The sequence below is a fragment of the Opisthorchis viverrini genome, assembly GCF_000715545.1.
Source record: "Opisthorchis viverrini unplaced genomic scaffold opera_v5_16, whole genome shotgun sequence".
Lineage (NCBI taxonomy): Eukaryota > Metazoa > Platyhelminthes > Trematoda > Opisthorchiida > Opisthorchiidae > Opisthorchis > Opisthorchis viverrini.
Window position 1 is genome coordinate 3,444,002 of NW_008751672.1, and position 13,363 is coordinate 3,457,364.

At 42.8% G+C, this 13,363-nt stretch overlaps 1 protein-coding gene across 1 annotated transcript; it reads left to right on the forward strand.

Annotated features, from left to right (window-relative positions):
* Positions 1-684: 684 nt before the first annotated feature.
* On the forward strand, positions 685-6,806 carry T265_12813 (hypothetical protein; the record flags this gene model as incomplete). Its single annotated transcript, XM_009165591.1, has 3 exons — positions 685-946; positions 1,273-1,412; positions 6,729-6,806. Coding segments are annotated over 3 exons (435 nt in total), but the record flags the coding sequence as incomplete, so codon positions are not given.
* Between the last annotated feature and the right edge of the window lie 6,557 nt (positions 6,807-13,363).

Below are 13,363 nucleotides of genomic sequence, written 5' to 3' on the forward strand. Positions count from 1 at the left end.
CAACACAGTTTGCTCTTTTCTCAAGATCCGATCCCCATTCGTACTTTCCATATCCCTTAAGATTCTGGTGGCTAGAGGGGTTACTTATAAGCCACTTGCGAGTAGTCTGGACGTGGCCCAGTTCCACACAAAGCAACTATCCCAAGGCCAGACACGTGGTTGTGACGTTGATCTGGATTGTTACGAAAAGGCGGTTAGAGTTTTGTGGCTGACCACCTGACGTTAGCCAGCCCTATTAGGACCGGTTCTGTTTTCTCCGATTACATCACATTCCTCCAAGTTGACCTTATTCGAATATTGACCAACGTGCACTTCGTTTCGTCATCTCGGCTGCACAAAAATGCGCAGAACTGGTATTCCCATGAACAGAAAACGTTTGAATTACAGGTAGCGTCGCCTCCGTTTTGGATGGCCTGTACATGTACTGGGGACCAATCGATAATCTTGGCGATGTGGATATGTATGGCATACCAAGGCGCATATTTTCAGTTCGTGTGTGGTGGGCTGATGATTTCAACGAACACTTGATGCTCACCCTTTTGGTTCCACAAACGTAGTATAACATCTATCTTACACACGTTCATAGATATGTAGGACGGAGTTCGCCATCTTTCGTCACATGGGAGGGTTTGAGCACGCGGAAAGATCTGCATATATAAATACTTGATAAAACATTCGCCTCAGATTTGAACGACATAGCAGCCCTTCGAAATTCTTCACTGGAAAAATGAACTCAAAAGCTATCGTGAAAAATGTCGACATGGATAAACAGATGGAAAGACATGCTCTGGAGCTGTGTGCTGACGCAATGAAACGTTTCGATTTGGAAAAGGATATTGCAAGTCACATAAAAAAGGATTTTGAACGAAAGTATGGTCCAACCTGGCATTGTATTGTTGGACGAAGTTATGGCAGGTGGGTTCGCAACTCATCCAATAAATCAAGGGTTATCATGTTAAAAACGTATTCAGCACAGTCTAGTTGAACAATCACCTCGCAAAGTACGCTTCAAATTTACCAGTCTCAGTCTTTGTAACGTACTACTCATAAGGTTGCTGAAAATCCGTCGACAGCCCACGACAGGCTTCGCCCTTTTTGAGGCTCATCAGGTAGGCGCAGTCCCCGGGTTTCCGTCAACCTTATTTTCTACTAGAAACCAAATTGCACGGAATCGGCGAATATACGCTCATTTGCAAACTAATTTGGTTTTTCGAGAGACTCACCTGCAACCCAGCTGAATCTCTCTCTCGGTGCAAAAATTTCCTCACGCAGAAGAAAAATCGCTCAGTTGTAGCACCCTTCCGGTGCCTACCTGTCATGCCACCCGAAGGTTGCACGAGGGCTGGGATACTATCAGGTTGCCCAAGGGGAAGTCGAGAGGTCGAGGTCGGTTTCGAACCAGAGACCTTCCGGTCAGTAAACTCGCGCTCTAACCAGCTGAGCCTTCTCGCGGCTATAAACCATCTCAAACGTTTTCGCACTAATAGACCACCTTTGTTTGTGCCATACTGCTTTGGAGTCTTGTAGGCGTCGTTCGATCATTGGTGTAGATTCAGTACTTAGTTCTGTGTCCTAGTTAAAACGCTATTCACCAATCGATGGGTCACTATCCCAAGGTAACATACTCCGCCACATTATGGAATAAATTACCAATAAGGTAATGAAAAATGTCCATTTACCATGGATACGACAGAATTTGTAGACCGCTTTGAGGAGTCTGTCTTGAGGCGCCTCAACGACTATAGGCTAGTTGGTCGATGAGACCCTAACCGCCTTCTTACTAATGTCAATATTTCGAAAGCCAAGCAACTCACGGGAAGAGTAAGTAGTAAATGGAAGGTCATCGAATAAGCGCATATGGGGGTCGCTGCGGGCGTCAAATTGGATTGACTGGGGCGTAAGTTACTGAATAATTTTCCTGGCAATTCATTGTTTAAGCATGTGTTCTTGATTTGTGTGGCCGAAAACCTTGTTAGTACGCGGCTCAAATAAGGCTGTAGTGTGTCACCATCCGGCCGGCGTAACTTAACAGGTTAAGATTTAAGTGGGAACGTCCTATTCCAGACGATCGGGGGGGATGATATCCAAAGCCATGTTTTTTCCCAGACTTGGTACCATCTGGTCATGTCAGTAAACTGAAATAGAAAAGCTGTAAGTTAATCGATACCCGTTCAGTTATTATCGGTTTCAACAGCTTAGCTATGTAGTGCATAAGTGTCTGGCTGCGAGATCTGCACCTACTTGGATCACGACCCATCAGATATCCCGGAATGTGGATCCGATACAAACCGTGGATTCCTGAGAGATTAGTATTTGCTGACTTCATTTTTCAGCGATTACAATCGAATCGTTAGCAATCATTCTATACTACCATTAGGTCTTTGGCATTGGATGAACCTCAAACCTTTGATGTGTTTTCGGGAAAGTTGATTTTTCACTTGTTCGCAGAAAACTGTTGGGTTGAGGTCTGAGACCTTAAGTGAAGGCAATTTGCTTCAAATTCATCTCGTATCAAGAGTTTCTAACTAGTACTTGAGAGAGAGCCAAGCATATATTCTTTCTTTCTGTAGATCAAAAGAACTAGTAGGATACGTCGTCTAATAATTAGCGCTTCGCAAACTGGGTTAGACGGCCCCCCTCACATACCTTTGATTGTGTCACACTTCCCTGGATCACATGTAGAGCAATACTATCATATGGACCTTGATGAGAGCGGTTTCTGATTTCGTGAAATTAACTACACTGAATTGGATGGCTAGAGTTTTGTGCTGTGTTCACAGAGCTTAAGTGCCCAATCTACGTTCACACAATGAATTTCACCTACGTTGGAGTCCGAAATGAAAGCAAGTAAAGTGAAGCCAGTTCCTCACTCGACTGATGAACTCAGTGAAGTATCGACAAGTTCTGGAAGGAATATGGAGTAATGTGGTGTATACAATCACCGAACACATAAACTAACCACTCGGTATCTGTTGTGACAACACATCTAAAGAGTTGATCATGGGTTTGTTCGCTGAGCTGGGCAATTTGATTGATTTCATCACCAATCGAGGTGACACCATCAGTGCGTTATTGCGGAGCGTAGTGGTGGGTTACCACCACAATCAAACAGCTTCTCAATAACCAAATTCGCCAGATTTGCTAAATATGAGCCCATCAAGATCAAAAGTCATCACCTGAGTAGAGCCTTTTGTAAATTCTGTTGGTGTTAGCCAGATCCAAACTGATGTACCCGAACGAATGGCGCAGTATTTGAGATGGTGTAGTACATATTTATATGAACCACCCACCACCGTGATTTGGCAATGAGAACCCTTTGCTTGCAATTAGATGTCCAAGAAGAACGTAAAATTGAAGGAATCTGTGTATTTGGTCTATCTGATGCACCCTAGGAGGGACAAAACTGGTAGTGGAATTCGAAGCTTTTCCAACCGTTCTATGAGCAGTGCATTCCATCTGGAGATCGTACCGTTGTGTTCGGAGTGTCATACAAACTAAGACATGAGGCGGCCATGTTGCAGCACATCTCTTGGAAGATATCACGATCCAGTGATTCCTCTGGGATTCCGTTGGGTCTCCTGTTAGGACTAAATTAGTTGACAAATCAATCTCTTTCACAATTCGCGCCCAATTTGGGTTCAAGAATGACATAATATAGCTAGAACGTCTGTAGTTTGTCTGCATGATTAGCCCAACGATGGGTAAAAGCGTTGGTGGGAATGTGAAGGACCTCGAGCATCCAGATAAGTGGTAGGCTGTATCACACATCTTCTCTGAATACTTCAGTTTTTTCACGCACTTGGACGACTGATTCCAGCAACAGTAAACGGAATTCGAAAAAAGTTATATATAAGCGAAAAGTTACCGACAACTTATGCGAGTCGCGCGTTAATGATATCTTTTCGTACGTGTAGGCGTCAAACTATAATTCAGAGGAATGTAGAACTAATCCACCAATTACAGTCAGTTTACTTTTCATAGGATTATAAATTTACTGTTAGGCGAGCTACTTACCAATTGACAATGATAGATATATCATGGAGTTTAATATCAGATTTGAGTGCAGGGGAGACAAGTATTGGGAAAAGCTTAGATATGTACCCGGGCATGCATAAGTGCAAATTAAGAGGCAAGGTCCACAGACAGGACTCGATCCAGCGACCTCCCATCAGCCAGGTGAGTGCTCCACCCAACGAACCACCGCGTTTGTTGGCTTACTTCGTACCTGAGCTTGTATTGATCAGCCGCATTTCCGCCTAGTGGGTAAAAAGTTGATGTCTGTCCTTGTTATTAATGAGCAATTCATGTGAAAAATATATTGTGTCAAATGATGATATCACCAGATGATCCAAAGAGTGTTGGCTTTGAATTGTTGCAAGTGAGAATGGGGACTTCAAAGATCCATACACGACGTTCCAAAGAGTGAGCAAATGAACACCTGGGGTGCTTTCTGTATTGTTTGACTTGGAACTAGTGTGTGAATATAATCTGTGGACCTGCCTTTTTTCGCTTACCTGCCACTCGGTTTCGAACATGCTGAAGTCGGCCAATCCCTGTCCCGTCAAGAGAGCACTGGTGAGTAGACGCCTGAAAGCCAAATACGAGTGATTACTCCCTTGAGTATTTTGCGTCCTGATTGCCTTTCTAGGATAGTTTGGCAGAGTTTTACTTCAGACAGTTCTCCAGCAAAGCGTTGGAAAGGTAAAACTGGGGCCATTCTGACCTCTGACAAATGCTAACTAGTTAGCGATGGTCTTTGAGGTGATGTTTTAGTGATAGTACAACATACCTCATTCACAAAATTGTTTTATATCGGTTTAGGTTATGATATCGCGCCTACTAGGCTGTGGCCGATCTTGTCCTTGAAAGGAAAGAGCCGACAGGCAAAGAATAGCAAAAGAAGTTAAAAAAGACATTAGTAAAACCACATGCCACAAACGATTTGCTTTGATTCAGCGGTCGAAACATTCTAGCAGAAACGAAGGTTTCTCGTGTAAGTTGTATTGTATTTATGCCCGAGGGCCAACCTGGTCTTAGGAAAGCCATTTTTGAGGTCGTGCAGTTCTCTGAGGTGTTTATCCTACGTGCCAGAGTGCCCGGCCAATTTTTTCCTCTTTAAAAGTACAGGTCATGGTTTGGTTAAGAAAGTGACAATTTCCACAATAAGCCTTAGCTTATAGAAATGTGGACAAGCAATTCGTCAGGGACGTGGGTGTATTTGTTAGTAAGTTGTTTGGATGTACATATAGTTCCTCCACAAGCATTCATGAATAGGTGTGGAATTTGAGCCGGCACTCGTTACTTCATATCAACTCCCTGCAAACATATTGTTATAAGCTGTCCTTGTGTGATCCCGAAGAGTAGTATTACAATTTCCACAATAAGCCTTAGCTTATAGAAATGTGGACAAGCAATTCGTCAGGGACGTGGGTGTATTTGTTAGTAAGTTGTTTGGATGTACATATAGTTCCTCCACAAGCATTCATGAATAGGTGTGGAATTTGAGCCGGCACTCGTTACTTCATATCAACTCCCTGCAAACATATTGTTATAAGCTGTCCTTGTGTGATCCCGAATCTGTGAGTAGTATGTGAACTTTAGGATTTACATTTTAACAAATACTCGGAACGGCTATTACGTCAGACATTAGGCGAATACTTCCACGAACAGATGAGCATATTCAAGAGGCTCTATCGACCGGACACTTGGGATGTAAGTATCATTCATGTCGAAGTAAAATCAGTCGTTCAGCAAGATGAACCACCAGAATACCTAACATAAAGAGTGAAGTGACTATTAGTTGGCATCAAAAATTTGAACTGGAGAAGCGGCTGTAACTACTAGGATGATATCCATCAATTGAGAATGAGGAACTCCGTTTTTTCTAGAAATTTCGACTATTCATCCGGTGGGATACCCTTGTCGTTGGTGCAAGCAGTCAGGTAATTAACTTCAGCTTTTCCTTCTCCCTAAATGTAATGCATTAATCACCAAGTTTCTAAAACCCCTTCTACTGCCCAAGACTGACTTCACTCTTCTTTGACCCTTCGGGTAGGCGTTAATCCTCGACCTGCGCTGAATCTTACGTTCTGCTTGGACCCAAACTGGACCATCTTAAACAAGAGATTCAGCTGGATTCATTTTAATCTACCATCAGAGCCAAATCCATGAGCAAATTAGAGTATTTGTCACAGAATTTTTTCACCGTTACTGAAGTAGCCATGATTTAGATAACCGGATCACAACTCAGCAGCACAGAAACTTGTGAGTTATTTGCGGCACGACCTTCTCCAGTACTTTATTTATCAAACCTATCAGTTTGTACGAAATACATAGGTGAAAACTGTTTGGACGGATTTTGACATCCAAAAAATACTTCAATACTTTAAATTTTGATCAAAATGAAATAGGAGATGGCATACAAGGACATCCCCTTGCGTCATAGAATGTCATCAACCAGATATTTGGTCACGTCACACATTAACACCATTCCGATGAATTGCTGATCCGCAAGATGTCGTGTTTCTGATTAGGGGACCAGAATCCACAGTCACATTTCTGCTGCGTGACAGGTCCATAAGCCAGCTATCGTTGACATTTGTGCCTACAAGCTAATTTTGGTTCATGGCAAAGTTAATTTGCTGATTGTGACATAAAATTTTGTTGACCAGCAGCTAACTAACTTTCCGTGTTGTAATTCACCAAATTAATTTCTTCCCCAATTGCAGCTTCGTCACACACGAGCCGGGTTCCTTCATTTACTTCTTCCTGGACAAATTTGCAGTTCTGCTATTCAAGTCCGGTTGACATGTTCCGCCGAATACTTTTCGTGCATTCCTCAATCGCCATCGAACAAACACATTCGGAATATTAAGAATGCAATCATATATTTCACTGTTTAAGCTTACCCAAATCTGTCCTGTTGCTTCGCACTGGTGTTCGTCATTTATTTGTATAGCTAATCAAGCCACTGTTTTTTTTACCGAGAATTCATGTCGAAGTAAAATCAGTCGTTCAGCAAGATGAACCACCAGAATACCTAACATAAAGAGTGAAGTGACTATTAGTTGGCATCAAAAATTTGAACTGGAGAAGCGGCTGTAACTACTAGGATGATATCCATCAATTGAGAATGAGGAACTCCGTTTTTTCTAGAAATTTCGACTATTCATCCGGTGGGATACCCTTGTCGTTGGTGCAAGCAGTCAGGTAATTAACTTCAGCTTTTCCTTCTCCCTAAATGTAATGCATTAATCACCAAGTTTCTAAAACCCCTTCTACTGCCCAAGACTGACTTCACTCTTCTTTGACCCTTCGGGTAGGCGTTAATCCTCGACCTGCGCTGAATCTTACGTTCTGCTTGGACCCAAACTGGACCATCTTAAACAAGAGATTCAGCTGGATTCATTTTAATCTACCATCAGAGCCAAATCCATGAGCAAATTAGAGTATTTGTCACAGAATTTTTTCACCGTTACTGAAGTAGCCATGATTTAGATAACCGGATCACAACTCAGCAGCACAGAAACTTATGAGTTATTTGCGGCACGACCTTCTCCAGTACTTTATTTATCAAACCTATCAGTTTGTACGAAATACATAGGTGAAAACTGTTTGGACGGATTTTGACATCCAAAAAATACTTCAATACTTTAAATTTTGATCAAAATGAAATAGGAGATGGCATACAAGGACATCCCCTTGCGTCATAGAATGTCATCAACCAGATATTTGGTCACGTCACACATTAACACCATTCCGATGAATTGCTGATCCGCAAGATGTCGTGTTTCTGATTAGGGGACCAGAATCCACAGTCACATTTCTGCTGCGTGACAGGTCCATAAGCCAGCTATCGTTGACATTTGTGCCTACAAGCTAATTTTGGTTCATGGCAAAGTTAATTTGCTGATTGTGACATAAAATTTTGTTGACCAGCAGCTAACTAACTTTCCGTGTTGTAATTCACCAAATTAATTTCTTCCCCAATTGCAGCTTCGTCACACACGAGCCGGGTTCCTTCATTTACTTCTTCCTGGACAAATTTGCAGTTCTGCTATTCAAGTCCGGTTGACATGTTCCGCCGAATACTTTTCGTGCATTCCTCAATCGCCATCGAACAAACACATTCGGAATATTAAGAATGCAATCATATATTTCACTGTTTAAGCTTACCCAAATCTGTCCTGTTGCTTCGCACTGGTGTTCGTCATTTATTTGTATAGCTAATCAAGCCACTGTTTTTTTTACCGAGAATCTACGCACCTGCTATAATAATGACTGTCAAATGAACTGATTTTATGAACACTTCTCATTCATTCAATTGGAAAATGTTTTGGGCCGATTGAGGAGTCATTGTTTGGTAAGCAGTTAGTGGATTTGCTGCTGGGCAACTTTTATCTTTTGAACGACCCCAAGAGGAATTTCCCATCCTGTCCCAGACTAAAAAAAACAAAGACGAAAAATCTGGGTTCAACATGAAGACAGATTGTTTGCCCTAACTAATCTATCGTAAATGTTAGTCATCCTAACTAACCAACCTACAGGAACATCTGACTGAACACCCAGCACTGATCAAGTCGGCTAGCCATAAGAAATCTCACGGATTAGTTCCCTGACTGGCTTAAAACCCAATCAACCTACTTACTCACTCACTTGGCCTGACGAAGCTTTCGTGTCAAAAGCGAAATTGTGCCCAGCAATGAATCCACCGATTGTTTAACAAACCTCTCTGAAGCTCTTCATTCATCTTCAAAATAGCCATCGCTTGACGCATGCACTTAAGTGGATCAGAAGACATTCCGTCTGGTAGCCGTTATCACGCACATTAGTCCCGCGCAGGGTGTTCGCGGCATGAAACCGGTTGAGTGGGCTGTTTAGCTGATATGAACATAAGTGTAGTAAAACTTCGCGAATGCTCGGAAAACAACGCTTACGACGAATCCATAGTACTTTGTTGTAACTCAACATAGAACGGGTGCATTAGATAGTTTGATGGGACTTGTTGGTCTGTAGCGAGATTTAAAAATACCTCAATTAGTTTTTCGTGCACTGCAATGGCAGACCCGCTCAGCAAGCAGGGTCAAAGCATTCGTTGTTACGAACGCTTCATCGCAAGAGTTAATTATGGCCGGCAAGCAAACTTAAATGTATCATCAGATTGACATGGACGCATGAAATACCACATTACCAGAAGCTCGGGCTATTTAGATTAACGATTTTGTAATGTCAAAACTCGGCAAAATTCAGTTATTTCTAGTCACTCAAAGCAGTTCTTGCAAATTATTTTAGCGTCTGATTTCTGAATCCGCCGACTCTTTGACGTTCCAAATGTGGTAATCCTAATCCGGTCAGAACTCGCCGAATCATTTACTCGTTGGTGAGTTCAAGTTCACATAACTCTCCTTTGAACAGCCGTTCTTCTATCCTGGCGTAATTATTCTGGTGACTTTACCAAAGTGAGCAATCACTGAAGTCAAATCTCGCCTTCATTAGAGCTCATCAGCAACGCATATCCCTGGCCGTGTCGGGGTTTGAACTCCGCATGTCTGACATTCTAGGCAGATGTGATATCACAATTTGAGCAGCCCAACCTGAAAATATTTGAACTGGTGAACGTGTTCAGGCTTGGGCGATGTGGTTAGTTTGCCCGTCTCCTCGAAAGATGACCCAGTAAGTGTCTTGGGTGTATTGAGCGACAGACCCAGTTGTCAGGACTTTTCAATCAGGTAGCACCACGGACGCTCGAAACCTGCTAGTCAATCTTCAGGTAGCAGTGGTAATATTCCCCCCTCGCAAGTCACATCCGGAGTTCAAACCCCCGGATGGCCAATGATGTGCACTGCTGATGAGCACCAAGTAGAGCGAAACTCGAGTCCAGTGCTTCCCTCTTTGGTGCGGACTCACCAAAATGATTACGCCACTACAGTAGGACGACTGCTCATAGGAGAGTGATATGAACTTGAATGCTGTAGGTCCCACCAACATCTACAACCAGCTGCGGATTAGCGGAATACACTCATTTGCAAACTAATTTGCTTTCGCGAGAGACTCACCTGGAATCTAGCTGAATCTCTCGTTTGTGATGTATCCAGGCGACTGAATGTGCTGCACCAGGCCGCCTCATTTTTCAGTATCTTACAGGCCTTATCTCTGGACGCGCCCAGACACGAAAAAAGCACATGTGCAGAGAGTGACGTATCCCCAAGGTCACCATCGGTACGACACATCCGGAAAGCAGGTGAGTTGGCGGCTCTCACCAAACACGTCTTAGCAACATACGGCCAGCGTAGTGGCCCTGAGACTGTTCACGACCGGAACATCGCCATTGGCTGTACAGAACGAACAAGCGAACGACCATATTTGTCCATTTAGTCATCCTATGTATTTACGAAGAAGCTCTAAATATATTGTTCTGGCAGTACAGCCATGTTCCGAGTTCTCTGTCTTCTCCTTATCCGTGGTCTGGCAAGCTCAGTGCAGGCGTAACCGATAGAAGGCCACCCACTATACAACACCTTCACTAAGGCACTGATTTTGAATACAACGTTTTGAAGATTATCCCATATATGCCATTGCCTTGACAATAAACGGATCGTGGTTTTCACGCGGTCAACGCTACGATCGCCCTTTTACTGGACGCACTATGAACCATAGATAGATGAGCGGAAAAGGGTCATGGCTACTGTATAGAAACATTTCCTTAGATTGTTGAGTGTGACATAGTTCACTTATCCTAGAATATCAGTCACATGATCCTGGTAAATTAATATTGATGTATTTGTTCACAGTTTCTTAATGGAACCTGGGAGTAAGCTACGAGGGATTTCGTCTAGTGTCTCTTCCACTGATGGCCAATTTTGCCATGGTCCCATCTTACGAAGAAGTGTCGTGGTTGCACTCTGATGGGGTCAGTTTTAAGGCTCAGCCAGCGTTAGTTATTTCCCAGCATGATATGCTGAATTCAATCAATGTGCTATTTATAGGTTAACCTTGGTTTAGGCGGATAACCTGAGTTCTTCGTTAGCTGTGCTCACATCATTGTTACTGGTGCACTAGTTAGCCTGCCGATTGCAAACTACCGATTGTTTACCAAGCCCTTCTGAAACTAGTAAGCCTCATCTTCACACTAAAGGACTCAGGTGGCACTTTAGGCAAACAGCCGTTACAAGTAAACAGTATACCCCCAACTGTGCTCTACATTGGGCTGCCATTCAAGAAAATGTCAGCTCACCCCGAGCAAGATCAATGCAGTGTGTGCGCGTGACTCAAGTGTATGAATTATCAATCTATGTCTTACGTTAACTAAGAGGGATTGGCGCTTTGTGGAAAGGAAGCGATTCTGACATTCACCAAACTAACCAGTTGTCAGGTGACCTACAGAGGTTCAACAAAGGATCTTCTGGTCTCAAGTGTGTTAGCGCTAAACCGATTTTGGGATTTATCTGATGAGAACTGGGGTAGTTAAACCAAAGCCTGAACAGGCCATTAAGTGAACTCAGCAGCCGCTGCTCTCTTGCGATTCCTTTGAGCCGTTTACAGTTAGGCGGCTGAATTTACACGAAGTATCATGTTTTAATAACTGGATGATCGTCCGCAACATGCTCTGCCTTTTAATCATTACTGGTAAAATTTGGCTGATTTGCAGTCATACGGAACTCATGGGAAATCAAGTCAATGCAAGCTCAGCAGTCGGTACACGTGCACGAATGGGTAAGAACGTTAGAAGCGCACATTAACACAGCCTTGCTCATGTACCGGTGTCGGACAGGACGGCCTTTGGGGCATGGTGGATGGCCGGTACAGATGAACAAAATACGTGGATGTTAAAAGTGCATGGACTTAAGTGAATGGTGGAATTATTATGAGGTCATGTTAAATTCAGTGATGCTCGGCGGGTTGTGATGATTTGGTGAATCAATTCGAATGACTGTCGGTTGGTGACCTTGAACATCGTTCTTTGTGCAGAGTGCGGAGAGTGGAGTCGAATCTGAGTTCAAACAATACTCCGATAATCAACCTTGAAGGCTCTTATGAACTATGCTGGTTATTCTACTCTCCCTAAGTGGGGACACAAAGAGGTGACAAATCGACTGTTAGATACACTGGTAAAGGTTTCGGTTCCAATATGTAGCTTTTCTTTGCTCTCCCCACTAATAAAAAGTCCACTTTCGCAACAAGATTCAACCACATAAGCTACTGCGTTCAGTGAAAATATAGACGCTAACATTCCCAAAATTATCGGCGATCAGGTCTGTTATAAAATACTGGGTTGATGGCTGATGAAGAGTGTGACGTTGCTGATATGTTGATAATGATTGTAACGCTTATATAAACAAGTTCTTACAATCAGGTCTCATGTTGTACACCCAGATTAAACGGTTGTGACCTTGTAACCGGCAACGAAGCTTCTCGAAGTCAAAGAGTGAGCACCAACTTCACAATTAAATGTGACGGATTTCTTGGAAGATCTTGCATTCAATCGGATCAAACTTATTCAACGCGGAGTTCTCGGAATCCTTATTATCCTGTAATACACCCCGAAATCCGAGTAGAAAATTATCACGACTTGCAAATTAATAAGGTAAATGGGAGAAATCAGAGTCGAAGTCTTTTGTAAGAGCTTGGAATCGATGATATCAAATGATATCAGATGGTACAGGGATCAACGGTTTCAAGAGCACCTGAATGGTTCCTATGAAGTGATTCTTCCCACAGTTATGCAAGTTGCTGAATGAATCAGAACTTCATATCAAAGTTCTGCTACGCCGAACGGGTTACTTCCTTTATCATCCGGTAACTAAAAGCTTTCCAGCGAACAATTGTAGTCTGACAGTTTCTTCTGTACTTTTCAGTGTCTTGTTCGATTGTCGCTCTACAGATAATACGGACGACCGTAGTGTCCTGCATAAGAAACGCGTGGCAAGTTCGATTTCCGCTTATCTAATCCATGCGAGTCGCTGGAACAGTTTGGCTGACACCTTTGGTTTCTTCCGTTACATGCACATTGGCCGGTACCCCAGGCAGGCAAAAAATTCACGTCGGGACCATAGAAGGTCTTCTTTATAACTGATGAATCACAAGATATAAAAGGAAGATTAAATATCACATTTTAATTTGTCTGGCCTATGGGTACCCTAGTCCTCTGTCGCAAGTTACATGACGCAAAAGCCGTGAGTCTCACCCTCTTTGTCGAATTACCATACATAAGTAGGCCTAGCTTATACGACATCATTTACCAGAAGTTGCAAAGAGCTGATTAATACGTTCATTGGGTAGTACGCATAAGTATTGTCCAAGTGACGTAAAATTTTGTGATGAATTTATTATATTAGGGATATTAGGTGAGATGTTTCTTTGTTGC